The 23,699-nt window shown below is 54.4% G+C and overlaps 3 protein-coding genes across 3 annotated transcripts; all 3 read left to right on the top strand.

The window, feature by feature from the left end:
• Positions 1 to 1,396: 1,396 nt before the first annotated feature.
• On the top strand, positions 1,397 to 8,810 carry LOC307061858 (glutathione S-transferase theta-1-like; the record flags this gene model as incomplete). Its single annotated transcript, XM_079717195.1, is given in 6 exon segments — positions 1,397 to 1,508; positions 3,333 to 3,420; positions 4,958 to 5,021; positions 5,023 to 5,109; positions 8,234 to 8,410; positions 8,616 to 8,810. Coding segments are annotated over 6 exon segments (723 nt in total).
• Positions 8,811 to 10,778: 1,968 nt separating this feature from the next.
• LOC307061816 (glutathione S-transferase theta-3-like) lies at positions 10,779 to 15,925 on the top strand (the record flags this gene model as incomplete). The annotated part of the gene is made up of 5 exons (XM_079717130.1): positions 10,779 to 10,890; positions 12,270 to 12,357; positions 12,906 to 13,056; positions 15,225 to 15,401; positions 15,731 to 15,925. 5 exons carry the CDS (start codon positions 10,779 to 10,781, stop codon positions 15,923 to 15,925), a joined length of 723 nt encoding a protein of 240 aa, XP_079573256.1.
• A 2,286-nt stretch (positions 15,926 to 18,211) lies between these two features.
• Positions 18,212 to 20,768, top strand: DDT (D-dopachrome tautomerase). The gene is made up of 3 exons (XM_079717078.1): positions 18,212 to 18,384; positions 18,718 to 18,893; positions 20,511 to 20,768. The coding sequence occupies exons 1-3, from the start codon at positions 18,277 to 18,279 to the stop codon at positions 20,581 to 20,583; spliced, it is 357 nt and encodes a 118-aa protein (XP_079573204.1). The 5' UTR covers positions 18,212 to 18,276; the 3' UTR covers positions 20,584 to 20,768.
• Positions 20,769 to 23,699: the final 2,931 nt, after the last annotated feature.

The following is a 23,699-nucleotide window of genomic DNA, read 5'->3' as shown; positions in this document are numbered from 1 at the left end:
GAAAAAAGAAGAGTAAACTAAACCCACAACCAGCAGAAGAAAAGAAATAATAAAGATGCCAGTGGAGATAAGTGAAATAGAGAAGAGAAAAACAATAGAGACGATCAATGAAACAAAAACTGGATTTTTGAAAAGGCTGTCTCCTGTGCTGTAGTTTTCAGCAAGACCCTGGATCAAACTTCACTCACAACACTCAGGTTGTGGTTTTTTTTCTTCCTTTCAGCAGACAAGTTACCATTTTTTGTTGTTGCTGAGAACAATTAAGAACTACTCAGCAAATTTCAAGTATACCATGCAGTGCTGTTAACTATAGTCACCATGCTGTGCATTAGATCTCCATAACTTATTTATCTTGGGTATTCAAAACTTTATACCCTTTGACCAATATGTTGCCATTTCCCCTCTCCCCCTCCAGCCCCTGGTAACCACCATCTACTCTCTGCTTGTTAGAGTTCCACATTTTTTAGATTCCACACGCATAAGTGAGATCAGGCAGTATTTGTCTTTCTGTGTCTGTCTTATTTCACTTAGCATAATGACCTCCAGGTTCATCCATGTTGTTACAAATGACAAGATTTCCTTCTTTTTAAAGGCTGAATGAAAGATTCCCCTGTATGTGTCTGTGTATATTCTCCAAATTTTCTTTATCCAGTCACCCCTTAACAGACGCTTAGGTTGTTTCCATATCTTGGCTACTGTGAATAATGCTGCAATGAACATGGGATTACAGATATCTCTTCCAGATCCTGTTTTCATTTTCTTTGGATATATGCCCAGAAGTGGGATTGCTGGATCTTTCAGTGGGATCGCTCCATCATTTTAAAGATGGGGAAACAGAGGCCCAGAGAAGGGAAGAAACAAACCCAGGGAACGAGATTGAGGCACTGGGCTGGCAGGAGCAGGAAGACCTGCTGTCAGAGTCCAGGGCGCGCACCGGGGCGAAGTGAGTTAGCCCACCACGCTGACCGTAAGCCCTGAGGCTTTGCCTCTTGCTGGCGCCAGGATCTCTGCAGCTCGTGGCCAAGAGCATAGCTGCTGGAGTCAGACTTTCTGGACCTGTAATCACTGTGGGCCTCAATTTTCTCATCCGTGAAACAGGAAGTTCTGACACACGCTACAACTAGGATGAGCCTTGAAGACGTTATGCTCAGTGAGATGGGCTTGGGCCTGGGGGTCCTCTGAGCCCTCCCGACCCGCCTCCCCCAGGGGGGACCATCCGGAGCCCCCGCCCAGCGCGCAGACTCGCCGCCGGGCTTCCGCGATTGCACCCAAGTGCGCGGCCCAAGCGCCAATGGGGAGCTACCAGGGGGGCGGGCCGCGCTGCTGCTCATCAGACCCAGCGCTGGGCTTGCTGTGTTCCGTATTCCTTGCTTTGCGAGGGTGGTCCGCCCCCGCCATGGGCCTGGAGCTCTACCTGGACCTGCTGTCCCAACCCTGCCGCGCCATCTACATCTTCGCCAAGAAGAACGGCATCCCCTTCGAGCTGCGCTCCGTGGACCTGCGCAAAGGTGGGCCAGGCCCGGGTCTGGGGGACCGAGAAGTCAGTGAGGGACGGGGAGGCCGAACACCAATTAGGGGGACTCCTCTCCAAGCCACCCCCATCCTGGGGCCAGCGCCGAATAGGTGAGCCACCAGGGAGATACGAGATTCGGGGATCCCCAAACTCTGCTTGGTCCCATGGAATGGACCACGGGGCTCAGCTGAAGCGGAGTAAAATGTGGGGGAGGCATGAAGAAAGGAGGAGGGACGCTGCGAACAGAGGGGGTGCACCTGGGCATAGGGATGGGGCCTCAGGGAAAGAGATAGGGGCAGGAGGAGAGGGCTTTAGGGGGCCGCATGGGGAGTGTGGCAGAGTGAGTCCCTCCTTTGTGGCCCCAACTGCTGATGCTGATGCTCTGGCCTGGGCTGCACTGGGTCCCCCTCTGTCCCTTCCTCCTCCTCCTGCTTTGCCTTCACTTACCTTGTCCTCTGCCTCTCTTATTCCTACTGGAAAGGGGGGCAGCCGACGGGGAGTTCTGGGAGCAGGAGAGGGACTGCAGGGGCTTGGCGAGCCCTGCACTCTGAGCAAGAGGGTTTGTCTCTCTGACAGGTCCCCAAGGTCCCAAGGGCACAGTTGGCATGGCAGCTGGGGTAGCGGAAAGCAGAACTCCCTTTTTGCTGGTGGGGCAAGTAGGGCAACTCTGCCTGGCTGAGCCTTCCACCCAGCGCCCCCAGCTCGGTGGGCCTCGCCTGCCATTCTGCCTTTGGGCCAGCCTGTCCTTCTGCCTGAATCGCCATCTCCTCCCAGCCTCCTCTGGGGACTGCCCACTTGTCCTGCCCAGGGGTTACCTCTGCAGAGTGTGGGGTAGGGGAGAGGGCATGGGGACAAAGGGATGTCCAAACTGGGCTGTCAGATAGAGGGTGCAGTAGGAGGTGTGTTTCACCAGGAGAGGAGGGGAGGGTCCCTGGTGAAGGAACAGTCTGAAGGGAGGGAGAGGGAGGAGAGTGGGGCTGAGGCTGGAGGGGTAAGGCTGTAGTGGATAGTTTATGACTTTGAGCAGCTTCCCCCTGCTCCCGTGGTAATGGGGAACCACTGAAGGCTGTTGAGCATGGCAGCAGTGATGCTTAAGTGCCCTTCAGAAGCTTCTCTCTGGCTGCGTCTGAAGGAGCAGAAAACACTCATATGAGCTTAAGCAGAGGTCAGGGTCCTGGGGGACAGTGGGCTGCACCTTTCTTGGGAGCTGTGGTGGGACAAGAATGCAGAGCCTAACGACAGGGCCAGCTCTGTCCCAGGTGCCCAGGGCAGGGTGAGCAAGGGGACACACAGGGGCCTGTGGAAGTTGGTTGCAAGTAAGTGGACACCAGGAAGAGGCCACTTGTCTGTGTTTGGTGACCCTATCTTAGAGTCCACAGGGAAAGGGGCACCATAGGAAATCACAGTCCACTCAGGGCACCAGCCTCCCGGCCCCTGCAGCTGGGGACACCCTGCATGGGCGCTTGTGATGCTGGCAACGGTGGAAAGGCAGTGGGTTGGGTGTCTGTGAGGGCCCAGGCAAGGAGAGGCCCCACCCTGGCTGGAGCTTCTTGAGCTCTGTTTTGGGGGCGTGCTGTTGGGGGAAGGTTATGCCCACCAGAACCTGGCAAGGGGTGTCAAGGTCTTTTGCACCAGCTGGCAGAACAGCCTCCCACTCCTCCCACAGCAGCCTTTCCCACACCGGAGAGCAGCCCGGGGCTGGAGAAGAGCCATGAAATTGGGGCCTGGGCCTTGAGACGGGGGTGGCGTGGGGGGTTGGTGCAGCCACGCAGGGCTTGGCGTTTCCCTCCCACCACCCACCACGATGGGCTCTCTGCAGGCCAGCACCTCAGTGATGTCTTTGCCCAGGTGAACCCCCGGCAGAAGGTGCCTGCCTTGAAGGGCGGGGACTTCATTTTGACCGAGAGGTAACTGGGGACCCGGGGCTGCTACCAGACCTCGCTAGAACCATCTCGTCCTAGCTCTCTATTTCATAGACAGGAAACTGAAGTCCTCCGAGGTGAAGGGCCCTTTGCCCAACATCCTACAGAGAGTCAGGGCTTGACCCCCGGCTCCTGCCTGTTCAGGGTTTCAGTTCACAGGGATGGTTGGAAAAGAACGCATCTGTTTTACATCTGTACCAATCCTGTGGTTGTTGGTGATGGGTCCCCGGGCAGGGGTGTGGGGCAGGGTGGCTTCATCCCCTCCAAGGGTTGCCCGCTGGCCAAACTTGTGTTTTGATGCCCCAGTGGTTCCATCTCTGGGCTGCCCCTTCCCTGGGTGGGCCATGCCCGTGGGAGGACCACCAGACACGTGCATGTTTTGCATCACAACAGTCCCAAGAAGTAGAAATCTCTTTAGGGAGGGTGAAATTTTTTTCCAGTTCTGCCCCCTTCATCACCTAAGTCACGCCTCCCACAACAAGGGGAACCTGGAACTTTTGAACTCATCTCTGGAATCTCGAGGTGGATGCACCCCCAAAGAATTCCTCCCACCTTCTGCCAGCGCCATCTTCCTTCCTGCTGCCCTTACTGGCCTGAGTCCTGTGCTGCCCACTGTTGACTGCCCACGCGTACCTGCCAGGGGTGGCGTGCAATCTCTGCATTTCTCTGTCTCTTCTCCCCTACTTTGGGAGGTGCATGGCTCCCAGGGACCTTCAGCCCTCCTCGGAGCTTCCTTGAACAATTAGTTGGGAGCAAAAAGAGCAAAAAGACAAGTGAGCTGTTCAGCTGGATGTGGGTGCAGGGTTCCCAGTAAGGAACCTAGGCCAGTGGCAGATACAGAGGTTTTCTGCCCCTTTGGCTGGGGTGCCCAGCCCCTGGGGTATCCCGAGTTCCCGAAGGCCTTCCTGTGGCCCCAAATTCCCACATTCAGTGCTCTTCCGGGTCCACCCCCACCCCAACACCAAGGCAGCCCTCCTAACCCAGGGCAGGAGGGGAGCTGTGGGAGCGTTGTCTGTCCTGCTGGTTCATGATCCCGCAGCACCGCACCCCCCCCCCCCCCCCCGCCCACCGCCCTGTGTTTCCAGCAGGTGCTTTAGGGACAACAGGAAAGCCTTCTTGAACCACCAGGCCATCTGGGAGGGGCTGAATGTCGGATGACAAGAGTAGATGCAGACTGGAAAGAACTGAGATTCTTTAAGGCTCAGCTTTGATGCCATCTCCTCCAGGAAGCTCTCTCTGATTTTCCCATTAGAAGCTGTCTCAGAACACTTGGCAGGACTTGCCGTGGGATTTCGCCTGGTGATAGGATGAGCTTGGGTATTAGCCATAGACAGACTTTCAGTTCTGCCACCAAAGGCTGTGTGCCGTGGGCAACTCCCATCCCTGTTCTGAGCCCGGCTTCCTTGTCTGGAAACCAAGCAAATACCTTGGCACATGGTCAGGAAGGTTAAGGAAGGGACTCTGTATAAAGCCCCTAGATCCATATTTTCCCCCACCCATCATGTCCTCCCCTCCCCCACAGTATGGCCGTTCTGCTCTACCTGGCCCGCAAGTATAAGGTCCCTGACCACTGGTACCCCCAGGACCACACAGGCCTGTGCCCGTGTGGATGAGTGCCTGGCCTGGCAGCACACAACCCTGTGGAGAAACTGCCTCTGGGTCCTGTGGCATAAGGTGAGGTGCCCCTCTCCAGGCGGGGGCAGTGAGGACATCGCCCCAAAAGGGCTCCAGCAACATCGCATTCTTCCTTTCAGTTTGAATAGCTTCTATTGACCTGACTTTGACTTCCTAATCCTTCCTTCTGTTTGCTGGTAAGCCCATCTAATGCATTCTTTATTCGAGATATGTAATTTTCAGTTCTAGAAATTCCATTTGGTTTAGAGTTTCCATGTCTCTGCTGAAATTCACCATCCACTCACCCACTTGGTCCATCTTTTCTTCTAAATTCTTTAACATATTTATAATAGTTACTTAAAAGTCTTTGTCAGCTAATTTCAACCCCTGGGTTCTCTGTGAGTCTGTCTCTATTGGTTGTTTTTTTATCCTTCTTGATTATGGGCCACATTTTCCTCTTTCTCTGTATGTCTTATAATTTATTATTGTGTGCTGCACAGTATGTATAAAAGGAGAGTAGAGACTGAATACATAATAAATACCCGAGAAAGGGCTTGCACTTTTCCTCTATCAGGCAGTCTTGGTGGGAGGTTCCTCCCTTCCAGCCAGTCAGGAGTGGGGCTGGGATGTGGCATTAGTTAGTTTCAGTTCATCTCTGGCTTCAGGTATCTGGAGGGTGGAATCAGGTTGCTTGCTTTCCTCCAGCAGGGATTTGGAATCTAAGCACCAAGTACCACCGTGAGATGGCTCTACTTTTCAGCCCTGCCCTAAGTTCTCCACGTGGCTGCTTCATCAGAAAACTCCTATGCTGATGGCAGGCTTGCACCCCTGCTTGCCTGGACCCCAGGGATGAATGTGGCTTACCTAGGGAGGGCTCGTGCCCTCTGGAATTTAGTTCATTTAGTCCAGTGCTGCACCAAAGTACAAAGTGAGATATATGCAGTCTTAAATCTTCTAGTAGCCACAATTAAAAAGTAAAAAGAAACAGTTGAAATGACTATACTTTACTTAACCCAGTGTACTCAAAATAGTATCATTTTGGCTAATAAACACATGAAAATATGTTCAGTATCACTAATCATTAGGAAAGTGCAAATTAAAACTATAATGAGATACCACTTCACCCCCACTGGAATGGGGGTGTATATATATATGTATATATGTATACATGTATATATGTGTATATATATATATATATGTGAACAAAATAACAAGTGTTGGTGAGAATAAGAAGAAATTAGAACTCTTGTGCGCTGTTGATGGGAATGGTAAGTGGTGCAGCTGCTGTGGAAAACAGTATGATGGTTCCCCCCAAAAATTAAAAATACAATTACCACATGACCCAGCACTTCCACTTCTGGGTATATACCCAAAATAATTGAAAGCAGGGTCTCGAAGAGATGTTCATAGCAGCAATATTCACAATAGCCATTATTCACAATAGCTGTGGAAGCAACCCCAGTGTCCATCAACAATGACACTTAAGTGCCCCTCAGTGGTTCTGCCTATGTTTTCCTCTAGGAGTTTTACTGTTTCTGGTCTTATGTCTAGGTCTTTAATCCATTTTGAGTTTATCTTTGTGTATGGTGCTAGAGAATGTTCTAATTTCATTCTTTTACATGTAGCTGTCCAGTTTTCCCTGCACCACTTATTGAAGAGACTATCTTTTCTCTGTTGTATATTCTTGCCTCCTTTGTTGTAATTGACCATAAGTGCGTGGGTTTATTTCTGGGCTCTCTATCCTGTTCCATTGATCTGTGTCTGTTTTCTGGTGTGTATTTTACATGCACAGCACATTTCACCTAAGACCAGCCATATTTTAAGAGCTCAGTAACCTCTCCTTGCCAGTGGTTTCCATATTGGACAGAACAGGTTTAGGCTTTTTTGTTCTTTTATTTTCCTTTTTTTAAAGTTCTATATTCTTTGAAGACTTTAAAGGAAAATAAGTTTATTTTCTTTTCAGTGTTACGGTGGGAGCAGTGGTTTTTTTGTGACTGTCATATCTTCATCAGAAGTGCACTCCTCATTTTTGAAAGTGTATGGCTAATTCTGGGTCATGAGTTTTATTGTGACTTCTATTTTTTTTTATATGAAAAAGGAAACATTAGAGACAAAAGTCAAAAGACCTCTTTGTTGCCCTTGTTCCTTCCTGAGGTGCCCCCTGCTCCCCAGGATCTGGTTCAAGTCCTTTCAGTTCACGATTTTCTACATTATTACATTTATGTGTAGCCATAAAAATAAAGTTTTGCTTTGAGTGCTTACAATTTTATATAAATGCTCTCATATCATTCTGGAACTTGCATTTTTCCATAGTGCTATGGGTGGGTCTAATTTATTTTTTTCTAACTACTCTATAGCATTTCCTGATAAGAATAAATCAGAATTTATTTATTACCCTCTTATGGTCTTTTATATTTAAAGAGGAATAAAAACACTTTTTAAAACCCTAAGAACTTTGGAACCACCCCATGGGAACAGAAGGGAAATGTAGACAGTCTGCTGCTGGGGTGAGGCAGAGAATACACGGGGGCGGACTTATGTGGGGTTTGGCAAACTAAGAGCCGTTGTTCCCCCCACCCTCCCGCTTCCCCCACCAAGGAGCAGCTTCTCCCCAGCAGCAGCCTTAGATGCTGCGCTGGTGGCCAGGTAGGAATGCCGGCCCTGTGTGGCCAGCACCTTTATGTTAAAAAAAAGCTGGAAAGTTCAGGATTTTTATATGAAATGTCTCCACTTTTAAATGTCAGCAAGTGATCCATAGTTTTAAAAAGTCTGCAGCCAGGGGCTTCCCTGGTGGCGCAGTGGTTGAGAATCTGCCTGCTAATGCAGGGGACACGGGTTCGAACCCTGGTCTGGGAGGATCCCACATGCCGTGGAGCAACAAGGCCCGTGAGCCACAACCACTGAGCCTGCGTGTCTGGAGCCTGTGCTCCACAACAAGAGAGGCCACGATAGTGAGAGGCCCATGCACTGCGATGAAGAATGGCCCCGCTCGCTGCAACTAGATGCCCCAGGCTCAGACTGTGGGAACAGGAATAGTTCCGGGAAAAGGAGTCCTTTAGGAATTTCCCTGTAGGAAAAAAAATGCATGGAACCAGGAGGCAGCTCTAAGGGCAGGGAAACTTGCCTTCCTGCCCCTGAGGCTGGGCTGGGCCCTAACCCCCCACTTTGCCTGCCCACCCACCAGGTGATGCTCCCTGTTTACCTGGGTGAGCCGGTCTCTCCTGAGATGCTGACAGCCACACTGGCAGAGTTGGACGTGACCCTGCAGGTGCTTGAGGACAAGTTCCTCCAGAACAAGGCCTTTCTCACTGGGCCCCACATCTCTCTGGCTGACCTGATAGCCATCACGGAGTTTGTGTATGTGAGTGCTGTGGGCGGTTGTTGGGGGGACTAGGCAGGGGAGGTCCTGGGTGGCTGCTGAAGTCCTGCTTACACTGCCCCACCTGGCCATGGGACTGTGCTTATGTGTAGAAACCTTCTGGAGTTCTGTGGCCTCCAAACCAAGTAGATGCTGCCATACTTGGCCTCACCCATCCATGCCCATCCTGTCCCCTGTCTCCCTACAGCCTGTGGGTGCTGGCTGCCGAGTCTTTGAAGGCCGACCCAAGCTGGCTGTGTGGCACCAGCACGTGGAGACGGCAGTGGGGGAGGTCCTCTTCCAGGAGGCCCATGAGGTCATCCTGAAGGCCAAGGACTCCCAGCCTGCAGACCCCACCATTAAGCGGAAGTTGATGCCTAGGGCGCTGTCCATGATCCAGTGAGCTGGGAAGCCTCTGCTCTGCCCTTGGCAGTTCACAAAGCACCTTCCTTTCCATGTCCCATGGGAGGCAGACCCAGAGAGCAGGCGTGACTTTCCTGAGTCCCATTGCCCCTCTGCTCCCTGGGCCAGGTCCCCACTCATCTTCCACAGCTGCCTAAAAGCCACGATGAGAATGGCATACCCAGACCTTGTCTCCTTTAATCACTGCATCTTCTTTTCAGTTTGGGAAATAAACCTGGGCTCAGCCTGAGCCTCTGCTTCTAACTCTGACGTGTGGTTTATTTGAACTTCCTTCTGTCCTGACCTTGGTCTTGGCCTCTATTCAAAAGACAACCCCCGGGCTTCCCTGGTGGCGCAGTGGTTGAGAGTCCGCCTGCCGATGCAGGGGACACGGGTTCGTGCCCCGGTCTGGGAAGATCCCACATGCCGCAGAGCGGCTGGGCCCGTGAGCCATGGCTGCTGGGCCTGCGCGTCCGGAGCCTGTGCTCCGCAACGGGAGAGGCCACGGCAGTGAGAAGCCCACGTAATGCAAAAAAAAAAAAAAAAAAAAAAAAAAGACAACCCCCTTTCCTAGGCCCCATGGGTCAGCTTCCCCCTGATGGTTGTCAAGAGTGAAATTAACAAATGCCCCCTTGCCTTCTAGTTCTTAGAGAAAGACAGCAGGGGTATCGGGCATCCACTGGTGTTGGCTGTAGGCATGCCAGCTATCGCTTTGCTGGGCCAGTCACCCAGGACGTGGCCCTTTGGCACCAGGTATTGTAAATCACAAGTCCTGCATCTGTCCTGAGGAATTGGTCGGGAGGGGAAATCCAAACAGCAGCTCTCCTGGTCAGGACTCAGTCATAAGGGGCCTTAAATGCCACACTTAGGAGCTGCAAACCATGAAGAGGAACGGAATGCTCAGCTTGCATTTTAGAATAATATTCTGGCTGCTGTTGGGGGTTGGACTGGACGGTGGCCAGGGAGGAAGCAGGGAGATTTGGATATTGCAGTAATCTGGCCAAGGGTGACTTGTGGAGGAGGGCAGTCCACTGGAGGGGGCGGAGAACATGGCTCCGCCCTGGGGGGATAGGTCTTCTATAAACTGGGAGCCTGGGGCCCAGGAAGGCCAAGCTATTCTCAAGTTTTGCAGTAACCGATCCTCTTGCCAAGGGGCTTTCTCTGAGTCTTGGGTTTGGGGACAGGGTTTTTTATCCAGGAGGCTTGCTTAGAGAATGAGGGCATCACAGCCACAGACTTCAGGAGCTCCAGGCTTGTAGTTGGAGGGGTTTGGCCCTGCAAAGGAAGTGGGGAGGTTCCGGGCCCCCCTGCAAACCTCTAGATGGGCCCCACAGGGCTTCTGCTTTGCTGGAGGGATTAGCCGGGAGTGTAAGGAAGGTTGGGGAGGGGCGGCTTCCTGAGGTGTGGACCTAGTCTTTGCTGGGTGCAGAGGCCCACACGCCCTCCCCAACCTCCACCCTGTGCATTGGGCCCAGGGGAGGCCGTGGCACTTCCTTTCTCCTCCTCTATTTGTGTTCCTGGGGACACTTAAGTCCCTCCTCTTTCAGCCCCCTCCGCGAGTGGGGGAAGGTGGCTTGGGCCAACACTTCCGACTCTAAATTCACTGAGTGTCTGCGCTGGAAGCGCCCTCGACGTCGTACCCCAGTATCATCCCCCCGCCCCATTTGACTCAGGTAGACATTGAGGTCCGGGTTAGGGGACTGACCTGGCGGCAAGAAACTGTCAGAGTCCGTCTCCCTGTACCCTCCCCACCGGGAAAGGGACCCCAGCCCAGAACCCCGGAGAGGGAAGGCGGGAGAGCGAGGCCGCAGCTGATTGGTCCAAAGTTCTCCGGCACCATCCAATGGGCGGGGAGGGCGTGGCCGGGCTCGATTAATTAGGCTGCGCGCGGCCGCCGGCTGTGTGGCAGGTGGTCCCTGCCCGCCGCTTTTGCCTCAGTCCTGCACTAATCCTAACCCCCGCCCCCGCCATGGGCCTGCAGCTCTACCTGGACTTGCTGTCCCAGCCTTGCCGCGCAGTCTACATCTTCGCCAAGAAGAACGGCATCCCCTTCGAGCTGCGCACCGTGGACCTGCTCAAAGGTGGGTCCGGCAGGCAGGCCCGGGGTCTGGGCCCCTGTGTGCACACGGGCTCCCGGGGCCCCACGGTCAGGCGGCCTGCGCAGACAGACGGCAAGAGACAGACTCCAGTCGGAAACCGTGGCTTCGCCTATAAGTTGTGTATTTTCAGAGTCTTGACCTTTGCCTAGTAAATACTAACCGTTCTTCAAAATACAGGTTAGGAAGGAGCAGAGCAGGTAGAGGGCAGTGGGGGTGTGGGGGTGTGGGGCCGCGGGAAGTGGAGTGACAGCTCCAACACCTCCACACCTGGGCTTGGAGAAAACAGTGAACTGCCTCCTCATTCCCAGTGGAAGCAGCCCCCATCTCTGGAGTTTCTGGGTCTGCTGGCAGGAGGAGGTTGGACACCTGTATCTGGTCTCCTCTTTACTCCTACCTATGCCTGCCTAGGTCCCCTCCACTTATACAGAATCCGGGGAGGGGGCAGGGCTGTAACTGGACAGTAGGATAAGCTCTGGATTCAGAGCCCCTTCGGCAGGCCCGGAGGGAGACCCCTGCTTGGCTGAGCCTGCCCACCTTCTGCCTCTGGTGCCCCAGCGTGAGCCACCAGCTGCTTTGATGCCAGCTTGCTCTGACTTTTCAATGCTCCTTGGGGTGGGGGCTGGGCACAGAGGCAATTTCTAGAGGGAGGATGGGTAGGGGTGATTTCCGTCCATGCAGTAGAAGGGCAAAGAGGCCCACAGGCGGTCCTATGGCCAGGCTGGATCCCGGCTCCACTGAAGCCCTCCGACTCCACATACATTACTTGGTGTACCCTCTGCACTGGCCCGGGCCAGGGAGGTATGCAGATGTGATTCAGACCTGGGAACCCCTGTGGGGGAGGAGCCTTGAAGGTTTGGCACAAGAAAGAAAGAGGAGCTGACTTGCAGGAGGTTGAGTGGCTGAGTCGGGGAGGTATTGCTGGTGAGAGCGAGGTTTGCTGAGGGCCGGGAGCAGGTGTGGCTGGAGCTCTGGGGTGTAGACAGGTCACCCAGTTGGCATAGAGAGGTGGATTGCAGTGGACAAGCCTAGAGCCCAGGGAGGAGGCTAGAGTGTCTGATGCATGGATGGAGTTGGCCGGGGCTGGGATGGATTACAGTTGCAGTGAATCACCCTCCTCCCAAGTCCAAGCTGAGATGCTACTTGACCCAGGTTCCAAGGTGGGGTGGTGGACACAGGAAGGGGGGACCTCTGGCAGGCTCAGCATGTGTGATCCGCTGACCAGCAGAGTGGCCTCGTCTTCTCTGTTGCCCCACCTGGATGGAGGCCTCAGAAAGTTGGTGCCTGGACATTGGGGTAGGGGTGGGCAGATACCTCAGAGGGCTCAGAGTTCTCCCCACCTGCCTCACTGGTCTCTCCCACAGGCCAGCAATACAGCGATGACTTTGCCCAGGTGAACCCCCTGAGGAAGGTGCCAGCCTTGAAGGATGGGGACTTCACCTTGGCTGAGAGGTAACGGGTCCCTTGGCTGCACCAGTCAGCCATCTGTGTGTCCACCGTTGATGGCTTGGATCGTGGCTTGTGTGCCTTGAGCCCCTTACTAGCCCGAAGGTGGAGAGTGGGTTGAAGTCAGCAGAGCTGCCCAGGGCTGGGAGGGGCGCCTGGTCTTCCTCCTGTTGCTGTCCCTGCCCTTGAGATGTTGGGGAATGGTATTGGAGTCGCTTTCATCCTTCGGGACACATGTTGGGCACTGCTTCCTCATGGGAGATTTCTCTGAGCATACGCCCACTTTCTGAAATCTCATGACATTTTGTTTTTCACTTGGTGCCCTTAGTTCTGATGATAGGATGGCCCAACATAGAGCTGTATGATCCTGGCTGTCACTTAACCTCTCTGAGCCTCACACTCCTACTCTGTACCAGAAACAGTGAAATGTTCCACCCCCAGGAGCTGGGGAAAGATGTGTGAGGAGCAGGGACCGGCCTCACCCAGGGCCTGGCCCCTGTGGAATGGTTAAAGAGTGACTGGGGCATGTCCCCTGCAACCACCGTGTCCCCCAGTGTGGCCATCCTGCTGTATTTGACCCGCAAGTATGAGGCCCCTGACCACTGGTACCCCCAGGACCTGCAGGCCCGAGCCCGTGTGGATGAGTACCTGGCGTGGCAGCACACGACCCTGCGAACAAGCTGCACCCGGACCATGTGGCAGAAGATGAGCTTCAGAGCAGGGAGCCCTTCCTCGGTGACCAGGGGATGGTGCTTTCTGTCTAAAGCATTCCATTCAGACCTGAGACCTGAGAACACTAAATTCTAGAATGCCAGAGATGCTCCAGGGCAACCAACTTGTTTCCCAGAGGGGAAACCAAGGCACAGAGCCTGGGAATGACTCCCCCAATATGTCTTGATTCCTGAGCTGCTGGAAATTAATCTTGTGCCCTTTTGCACATTCCAGGCTGCCTGGGAATATTGTCTTTTGGGAGAGAAAAGAATCAAACCTTCACTTTGCTACATATGTACTTTCCAGATGGAGAGGTGTTAAGCGAAAAACCTCAAAGTAGGAAGAAATAAGATATTTCACTAAATGTTGATCTGATTTCTGGGTATGCAAGGATTTATAAGCCTAGTAACAGTGGGAGACTTAAAGAAAAGGCTAATCGATTTTACACAAATCTGTGTAAGAAAAAAAAAGAATGAAAACAAGCAAAAATAAACCTGGGAAAGATCATGGCAAAGAAATGTTAGAAAGAACATTAAAAACAATTTATTTTTTATTTTTTATTTTTATTTTTGGCTGCATTGGGTCTTCATTGCTGCGCGCGGGCTTTCTCTAGTTGTGATGAGCGGGGGCTACTCTTCGTTGCGGTGCGCGGGCTTCTCATTGCAGTGGCTTCTCTTGTTGCAGAGCACCGGTTCTAGGCGCACGGGATTCAGTAGTTGTGGCATGTGGGCTTCGGTAGTTGCAGAGTGTGAGCTCAGTAGTTGTGGCGCACGGGCTTAGCTGCTCTGCGGCATGTCGGATCTTCCCAGACCAGGGCTCGAACCCGTGTCCCCTGCACTGGCGGGTGGATTCTTAACCACTACGCCACCGGAGAAGTCCAGAACCCACGTGCCGCAACTACTGAAGCCCGCGCGCCTAGAGCCCGTGCTCTGCAACAAGTGAAGCCACCAAAATGAGAAGCCCGCACACCACAAGGAAGAGTAGCCCCCACTCGCCGCAACTAGAGAAAGCCCGGGCGCAGCAACGAAGACCCAACGCAGCAATAAATAAATAAATAAATAAATAAATAAATATGCTTTAAAAAATAATAAGACGCTCTTAGAAGCCCATCAAAACACAGGAGAAAAATGCGCAGAAGAAACCAGCAGAGATGTAACTGAAGGACAGGGAGAAAGGGTCAATAAATGGATGAAAACAAGTAACTTCAGTAAAAATCAAGCAAATGCACATTAAAAGAGCATGCAGATACCATTTTTACTTATCAAACGTGCAGAGGTTTTTGAAATGTGAACTCTGAGTTATTATTGGTAAAGCACTTACATAGTGTCTGGCACAGAGCAGGCTCCCTGTGTGTGTGAGGGAGTGTGAGCTGGCCCCTGCTGCATGTATGGAACCACTGTTCTGGGGGCCCATTTGTTGTGGTTGTTGTTGTTTTTGGCCATGCAGCTTGTGGGATCTTAGTTCCCTGACCAGAGATGAAACCCAGGCCCTCGGCAGTGAGCGCGGAAGTCTAACCACTGGTCTGCCAGGGAATTCCCTCTGGGGGTCCATTTAGCACAAAGAAGCTTTCCATAGCTTTACAAGCTGTGGTGGGGGAGGAAGCCCGGTGCATTTGAGGGCAGAATGGAGAGAAGTCCAGGAAAGTGAGTGTAGATGTTTGCTACTCAGAGTGTGGGCCATGGGCCAGGAGCATGAGTGTCACCTGGGAGCTTGGAAATGCAGAGTCTCAGGCCCCACCCAGGTGTACTGATAAGGACCGTACACTTGAATCACATCCCAGAGGGATCTGCACGCACATTCCCATTTGAGAAGCCTGGGGTGAAGTGGGAGGTGGGGTGGGAGAGGATGGCTTCTGCCCTGTGTTGAGGCCTTTGCAGTGAGGGCACTAGGGAGCCATGGAAGGCTTTATGCAGGGAGAAGATATGGGCAGACTGGGATTGCTGAAGTATCCCCCGGCTGCCCGATGTGATGACCCAGGAAGAGGTGGAGGCTATCTGTGCCTGAGTAAGGGATATGGCCTGGGCTGGTAGTGGCTGTGGGTCGGAAATGGTAGATGGGAGTGAGGAGAAATGCGGAGGATGGCTGATAGGTGGAATGAGAGCAGGAACCATGCTGGGTCTTGGGCAGACCCTGAGCCCTCCCTCTGCCTGCCCGCCTACCAGATGTTGTTCCCTGTGTTCCTGGGCCAACGGGTGCCCCCTGAGACACTGGCATCTACTCTGGCCGAGCTGGACAGGTGCCTGCAGCTGCTTGAGGACAAGTTCCTGAAGGACCAGGACTTCCTGTCTGGGCCTCACATCTCAGTGGCAGACTTGGTGGCCATCACAGAGCTGATGCATGTGAGTGTCGTGGGGTGGTGGGCCAGCTGGGCATTGGGGTACCCTGGGAGAGAGCCAGTGTACCAGCTCACATTGCCCTTTCTGGCTGGGGGGCCCTGGGCAGGTCACTTCTCCCTGTGAGCCTCAGCATCCTCATCTGTAAAAAGGGGCTTAAAAACCCCACCCTGCAGGGATATTGAGCAGCTTCTCGGTATTTCCTGGAGGAGAACCCCCAGCCTATCACCCGTGTGGCAGAGGAGGGAAAATCCACCCAAGGGATCCCTAAGTTGGGACATGCTGCCTTGTGCTTCCCTGGGTCCCACCCCTCCACCTGGCTCCCTCTCCCATAGCCTGTCAGTGCTGGCTGTGACATCTTCAAAAGCCGGCCTAAGCTGGCTGCGTGGCGCAAGCGCGTGGAAGCCGCGGTGGGGGAGGACCTCTTCCAGGAGGCCCACGCGGACATCATGAAGGCTAAGGACCTGCCTCCAGCCGACACTGCCATGAAGGAGAGGCTGAAGCCCTTGGTGCAGCTTTTGTTGCAGTGAGTACCGGGTGGGCCTGCAGAGCCACCGTCGACGGAGCTCTGTCCTCAGAATAAAGAAATGGCACTGCCTCCCCTCGGCTGTGAGTGAGACACCTGCGCAGAGTCCGGTCCACAGTGCCTGCCACACACCAGTCCTGTGTTCCTTCTTCTGTCTGCCTGCCAACTTCACCCTTACCCCTTGCACGCTGACTTCCATGTGACCTCTGGAAATAGCTTTAGTAAACACAGATGTGACCCTGACCCCCGGCCCTCTCCTGTTTGAAACTTACCCTGGTGCCTCACTGCCCTGAGGCTAGAGGACAAAGGACGAGTCACTGAACTTTACATTTGAGGCCTTGCCCCCGTCCCTGCAGGGCACCCCGTCTGGTTTCCCCCAGTAGCCCACCATTTTCCTGGTTCCACCCCCCCACCCCAACACCAACTCCCAGCTTCCTCCTTGGCCTCCTGGCCTTGGCTCAGCCTATTTCTGCTGCCTACTGGGCTCCCCCTCACCTTTCCTGCCTGGTGCTCTTCCTGGTCTTTTGGCATTTGTTACCACGTCCTTCTCCAGGGAGAATTCCTCCAACTTCTCACCCTAGGCCAAGTCAGGTGACCCCTCTGGGCTCCTCAGCCCCAAAGCTTCCCTCCCTCAGTCCTGGCAGGGAGCTGGTTCCATGCCCCCTGGACTGGCACATGTCACAGTTGACTTGGTAAAGAGAGTCACAATCAGGAATCACCTCAGTCTCCTAGGTCTCTCTCTTCCCTCCGGGGTGACGCTGTCTCCCACAGGTGGGGTGCAGGGCTGGTTCATGAACCTCCTTGCAGGGAGGGAAGTCTCAGGTTAGTTCCTGGCCTCCTGGTGCTGCTGAGGGGTTTTGCTCTCCCTGCCTACTCGTAACCCCGGCCACTGTCTTCTCCACGCTACACCCTGGGTCCCAGACTTGTCACCTGTGTCTCAGGATGGTCACAATCTACCTGTCTTGTGTCCTAGACCCTCTGATATCTGAATCATCTAATAAACGAAGGAGACAGGGTCATCGACAGACAGAGCCTCAGCCTGCCTGCCTCCCATAGAGGCTCCTTTAATATGTGCACTTAAATAGAATTTTAGATGTGTAATTGAAATTGTTCATATACACCCATACAATTTCAATTATCTTTATCATTTACAATTCAGACAACTTTACAGCACAGATGAGAGTACCATGTTTGGCTACCTCAACGGACTTACACAGTTTTTTCATTTTAATTAATTAATTAGTTTGGCTGAATTGGGCCTTTCTTGCTGTGTGCAGGCTTTCTCTAGTTGTGGTGAGTGGGGGCTACTCTTCGTTGTGGTGCGCGGGTTTCTCATTGCGGTGGCTTCTCTTGTTGCGGAGCATGGGCTGTAGGCACACGGAATTCAGTAGTTGTGGCTTATGGGCTCTAGAGCACAGGCTCAGTAGTTGGGGGCACGGGCTTAGTTGCTCCGTGGCATGTGGGATCTTCCTGGACTAGGGCTCGAACCTGTGTCCCCTGCATTGCCAGGCGGATTCTAAACCACTGCACCACCAGGGAAGTCCGACTTCCACATTTTAAATAACAACTTTTGTTTCACCTATAAAAACATAGGGTCCTGTAAACATTGCTGGTAATTCTACTGGGACTTGGTAGCTCTCACCCCCCGGTGGGCTGTCCTTCACCGTGAGGCAAGGTTGGCACAGGCACAAGAGGCCACAAAGGTAGATGTCTTTGGGGGCCAGGTAGGGATGCAGGGAGCCCGAGGGTCTCTGCCCAGCCCCACTCGAGCCCACATGTATCACCAGGTGTCCTGATCAAGAGAAGTGCAGATTCACACATGGAACGTGAAGTTGCCTGACTTGGAGGCAACCCATTTAAAAATAATTTTAAGCCTCCGTGACGATGTAACGTTTTTAGGGTGGAGCCTGGGGAAGGCTCCTACAGGTGTGTGTGTTTGGCGGGGGTGTTCAAACCTCCATCTAAATATTGGCTAAGAAGCAGACGACCGCAGCAGCGCCGGAAAGCTGCAGGAGACCGGAAACCTCGGCCAGTGTGGCTGGAGCGGGGGGCGGGGCCTGGCGTGTGGGCGGGGCCCGGAGCGGCCAATGTCTCCTTGGGGGTGGGGTTACTCGGAGCCGGCCAGGCTACAGCACTTTCGGAAATCAGCGCCGTCGCACGGGGAGACTGTCGGCCGAAGCCGGGGGTGTAGTCTAGGCAGCCAATCGGGGGGCGCTGTGTACCTTCCCAGCCAATGAGGAGCGGGTTTCCGCGGCGCCCCGCCCCTGCTCCCTACAGCCCTACCCTGGAGATCACCCACCTGGACTCCGTGCTTTCTTTCTTCCTGGCGGCCTTTCGCGCGCCTTCCCGCTAGAAATGCCGTTCGTTGAGCTGGACACGAACTTGCCCGCCGGCCGTGTGCCCGCGGGACTGGAGAAGCGGCTCTGCGCGGCCACTGCCGCCATCCTGGGCAAGCCTGAGGACGTGAGTATGGGCAGGGGAGCACAGAGAGGGAGGAGGTTGGCGGATGGCGTCGGGCTCTGTCCGTGCCCCGGCTTCCCCACCGCGACCCTGACTCTTCCGCGCCCGCCGCCCGCCAAGTTTGACCTCCCGCTCTCCAAGACCCCGCGGCCCCACCCGCCACGTCTGCTCCCTGTCGCCTTGCCCAGCCATGACCCCGACGTGACCTCCAAGGACCCCGGCCTGTGCCCCCAGCCCTGATCCCGCGGGGCCCGCGCCTCCCCACTCCGCGCTGCCCGGTCCTCAGCACCATCCCGGCCTACACCGGCTTCAGGCGAAACTTTCGTGTCCCCGCAGCGCGTGAACGTGACGGTGCGGCCCGGCCTGGTCATGGCGATGAACGGCTCGGCGGAGCCCGGCGCGCAGCTGCTCGTCTCCTCCATCGGTGTGGTGGGCACGGCCGAGGAGAACCGCGGCCACAGTGCCCGCCTCTTCGAGTTTCTCACCAAGGAGCTGGACCTGGCCCAGGACCGGTGCGTAGGGGCAGGGAGAGGACCCTCTTGGGACTGCTGCGAGACGGGGCAGGGATCCGACTTGAGGCCCTTTCTAAGGCTGGGGAAAAAATTAATTCCCCACCCTTCGCTAGAAAGATGTGGTGCCGCAGGGCCCCTTGCGACCCCCGGTGGTGGGCCCACCTTGAGAGTGGTAGTGGAATTGAGTGAATTCCTGGCTCTGTAGTGGTCCCTGTGACACCTGGGCAAGGTGTGGCCTCCAGGACCTCAGTGTTTCCATCTGTGAAGTGGGAAGGCTCTCCTTTAACCGCTCCCTGGGGGTACTGCATGGGATGGCACTATACTGCACCTGCCTTGACACCTGGTAGGGCAGGATGTTGCTACCCTGACAAAACCAAGGCTATTTATCATCTGCCTTCAGGCTTCCCCACATCTTAGGGAAACAGGTGTAATTTTCTAGAGCTTCTCCAAGCTGGTTGAGGAATTCTGGGTATGTCCTGAGGCTGTGACCTTTGGGCCTATGGCCCAATTAGGTCCCAGGTAAGGTTCCTGGGAGGGCCACAGAGTAGTGGAAAGAGCATTGGCCTGAATGTCTGGAGACCTGGGTTCTGGGTCCCATGCAGCTGGAGGATCCAGACAAACCTGGAAGTGAACCACCTCTGGTTTGTAGCCTTCTCTTCTGTGAATAGAGAGGCATGGATTAAACAATTCCCAAGAACACCTACAGCTCCCAAACCTGGGATTCTGTGGCAAGGTTAAAGTTTCTTCCTGGGTGAAAAATATTCCTGAGTCAAGTCCATGCCTACGAGGAACTAAGTATATGAGAAGCTTGAAAGAACCTTCCAGAATGGAGCCTTCATTGGCCCAGGAAGGCTGGTGAAGAATGGTTACTTCTGGGGGGTGCTTAGACCTGGTCCTCAAACTGGGGAATGATAATAATTCTAACAACATAAGTAATGTGTAATTTACCATGTGCCAGATACTCCGTGGGTAACTCACATGCCTGATCCCATTTGATCCTTAGAAGTTTTGTCCCCCTCTCCACACCCCTCGTGTGGACATGCCATCCCCATGAGGTAGATACCTCCATTATGCCTATTTACAGATGGGAAAACTGAGGTTGTCACATATACCTCCTTGGTCCCAGGCTATCCCAGGTATCCTGTTTCTTTACAAGGAACTTCCTATCACTTCTGTGAGAGGGGCACACTCACTCACTCCACAGACATTACAGGGGTGGTGGGGGGAGTCACCCTGTGCCTGGCCTTCTTGAGCCAGGCTTTGCGAAAACAGGCAGCTTGGGCACTGCCCATGCCCCCATGGGGTCTGCAGTTTGGAAGACAGGGCTCCCCTGTGAACCCACAGACAGAGAATACAGTGACCACAGAGGCCGCCATGTTGAGAGTCTGTTCTTGGTGGGTGATGATGATGTGCAGTCACCATCCCAACCTTGACATGCCCACTGCCCTGTCGGGGGTTGGGCAGAGAGCATTAATGGGTTGAGACAGGCTTGCAAAATGCCTGGTGGGCTAAGGCAGGCTGGCCTGGGAGCCCATGGTGGGAGTACCTGGCTAGGGGTCTTGAAATGTGAGGCATTAGCCAAGGAGCTGATGACATCTTTTTCTCTGTCTCCTGAAGGATAATTATCCGCTTTCTCCCCTTGGAGCCCTGGCAGATCGGCAAGAAGGGGACAGTCATGACCTTTTTATGATTGGCGTGGAGGGCGTCCAGGGCATCTGTGAGCTGGCAGCCCCTTCCAGAGAGGCCTCCTGGCAGAGTGAGGGCCTGGTGGATACCAGTTTCTGGCACCCCCACGTGCAGACAGGCCTGTGACCTCACGGTCCTCTTCCCCATCCTTATGACAAATAAATGAAGAGCGTTGTCTCTCAAACATGACTTCTCTACTTCCCTTTATCCTCCTCCGGCATTCTGGGCCACCCTGGGCAGCAGGGTTGGTTTATGAGGTGGGGACCTTAGGGAACCTGGGAGGTGGGATGTTCCTGTCTCCAGGGCCTCTGTTTCATGTCTTGTATCTCGGCTGCCCAAATCAGAGGGTGGAGGGCTCAGCCTGCAGGCCCTGCTCCCAATGCCCATGTTCAGGCTGGTGGGGAGGAGCTGGCAGCTGGTCCAGCCTGGGCCTTCCTGCAGACTCTGCTGACCAGATGTTCCTGTCCTCAGCCTGGGCTTCAGGGACCTTCCCTGGACATTGCCAAACTTCACCTTCTCCTGATGAGGATTCAGTGTAGCAAAACGGCAAACCGAGAAATGCAACATCTGCTTCTAGAAATGAAATGAATGGGATCCCGCACCCCCATCTAAAGAATATACCATGCTTTTGCATTTCAGAGGATATACAGGTGGGGTGGGGGTAGCCCAAAGGAAGTCACCTTTTCAGTTTCCTTCCGGATGCAGAGTTTACATCTCTGGGTGCTATGTTTCTCTGCATAATTAAAGCTTTGATCATCCTGTGCACCAATGAAATACTAAATTGAGATTTGCAGTCTATGCAGTCCACCTGGTTAATAAGTTAGTTTCCAAAAGAATGTGCCTGTGCCTGCTGTGTTTACCTGACCACCGCTGAGGACTTAAAAGCTACAGCTTGGAGTTCCTTTCCCTGGCTCGCTGTCCCAGCTGTTTCTGCTCTCATTCCTTCTGCCAACATGGATGTCTTGCTTCCCAAAGGGGCTCAGGGAATGTTTGTGGGTTGAATGCAAATGAATGGTTGAAGTGCCTAAGGAGGGATTCATACCTAACCCTTGCCTGGACCATAAGGTAAGAGCCTCCGATCTGGTCTCCCCAGCTTCAATCTCTCATCCCCACTATTGTGAGTGATGTCACCTGTTTGCTGTGAGGACTGGCCCCTCCCCCCACGCGGGCATTACCTCTCCCCCTTGTGGCCCTGAGTTTTACCCCCTGATAACACCATGCTGCATGAGGCTCCTGCATGGCCAGCAGTGTTCCTCAACTCAAAACCTTGCCACACAGCTAGCTCCCTGCTGCTTGCACCACCCTCCCCATCTTTTTTCAACTTTGATTCCAGAGCATCTTTCAAGATACAACTCAGTGGTGGGAACTGCATACAAGGTTGCAAGTCATCCATGAAAGTTTGAAACCATCTGTTTATGCTCTGTTTAACCCAACCCTGCCCCTTATACTCCTCTCAAAAATCAAAGTTGGCGACTCAATTATTTTTTTATCTACTAGCATATCATTAAAGCTTTACTGTACTGAACGGTCTATGAGTTCTTCACCATGGTTTTACTGTCTCTAAATAAAGTCAAAGAAAAAGCCGTAACATTCGTTCTTTAAGTCATTCTTGCTGGACTCAAGCCGCTATGAATGTCAACCAGTGTGAAGCACTTCCCTAAAACGCTTAGCTCCCAAGAGCGTTACCTCTGTGTCCCAGGCCCTTGTCAGAAACCCGTCAACGCTGGGCCCTCCTTCCAGTTCTGTTCTGTCACTTCCTCCCCGGTCCGTTCATCCCCCGCTCCCCCTCCCCCTTTTTCTTTTGATTCAGTAGTTGCTTGTATCTGTGACTTTTAGGTTTTTCAAATCCTTTTCGGAACGAGGTGAGGTCCAGGTAATGTGAGAATGCTCTTCCGGCCCCGGTTCCCTCCAAGTGCCCCCAGGTTTCCACGGCCTTCAGAACACCTGTCGCAGGTTGTAACTAGTGCGGCCGTCACTTGGCAGCTGCTGCGGGCCAGGCCCCGAGCTCGGCGCTTCCCGGGTACGACGAGCGGTGGGGAGGGAGCGGGCGGGATTCGGGCAGCAGCGGGCGCTGAGCCCCAAGCCGCGCTCAGGCCGAAGTGCAACGTTACACCAGCCACCTGCATGGTCCTCGCGCGCCAGCTCCGCGGGGCGGCGCGTAAGCGCTTGCCGACTGGCTGGTGGAGCCGGCTCCGGAGCCAATGGGAGCGCGCCTTGTTGTGAGGCGCGTAGCCGGCAGGCGCGGGGGTCCGGAGGACAGGCGGTTGCCGTGGAGACGCCTGGTGAGTTCGCTGGCAGCGGGTTTGGGGCGGCCCCGGGTGGGGGCGCGGCTCTGCCCTGCCGGGGGCGGGGGTTTGAGGGGCGGCGGTCGCGGGGTCCGGCCGGGCGGACGCTGGGGCTCCTCGTGGGGAAACCGAAGCCGGGACCCGGAGTGGCCCGGCTGGGCCCCGCTGCCGCGCGGGCCTCTCGTCGGCTCCTGCTCGTCCCGGGGGGCTGAGAGGGGCTCCGCGTGGGGGCAGGGGTCACAGTGGCCGCAGCGGGAGCCGCCGTCCGGTCTGCGACTGCGGTGCCGGGCCCCGCGCTGACCACCGCCTCGCGTCCTTCTACTTCACCTTCACGGCGGCGCTGCGCGGTGAGCGCCCCTCATGGGTGGAAACTGAGGCCGAGAGGATGTGCAGCCTCTTGTCCCGAGTCCCCGGCTCCCCCGCGGGCCATTGGCTCCAAACTGCAAGCCTTGACTGCCCCACCGCCCCGAGGAGGCGGACCCGGGCCGGATAGAGCTTCCTGATGCTGGGGCAGGTGTCTGCACAAGGGGCTCTGGGGGCCCCTCCACCCTTGGGGGCCTGGGTTACTACAGGTCGTGCTGTGTATGCGGATTCCATGCGGCTGGGCTTCCTTCTGGGTGACTCATAATCGTTCTTAGAACTGGAGTATCCTCGAAGTGGTCTCGTTCAGGGGTCGGCAAACTTTGGTTGTAGATATAATGCTTTTTATAATAGTATTATGTCTTGTGGCTATAGTAAGTATGAGTATACTTATAATAGTATAAGTATTCGGGTGCTATACTGAGTACTGTGGTCGCAGCCAAAGACAGTATGTAAGAGAGTGGTGGTGTTTCAA

This window comes from Hyperoodon ampullatus (assembly GCF_949752795.1).
Source record: "Hyperoodon ampullatus genome assembly, chromosome: 13".
Taxonomy (NCBI): domain Eukaryota; kingdom Metazoa; phylum Chordata; class Mammalia; order Artiodactyla; family Ziphiidae; genus Hyperoodon; species Hyperoodon ampullatus.
This window is presented reverse-complemented; position numbering and strand designations above follow the sequence as displayed.

Excerpts from the sequence above, each read along its gene's own strand:
- DDT (XM_079717078.1), top strand. The coding sequence starts at position 18,277 with ATGCCGTTCGTTGAGCTGGACACGAACTTGCCCGCCGGCCGTGTGCCC. Across the intron at positions 18,385-18,717 it reads TCCTGGGCAAGCCTGAGGAC|CGCGTGAACGTGACGGTGCG; the intron begins GTGAGTATGGGC and ends GTGTCCCCGCAG. Across the intron at positions 18,894-20,510 it reads CTGGACCTGGCCCAGGACCG|GATAATTATCCGCTTTCTCC; the intron begins GTGCGTAGGGGC and ends TGTCTCCTGAAG.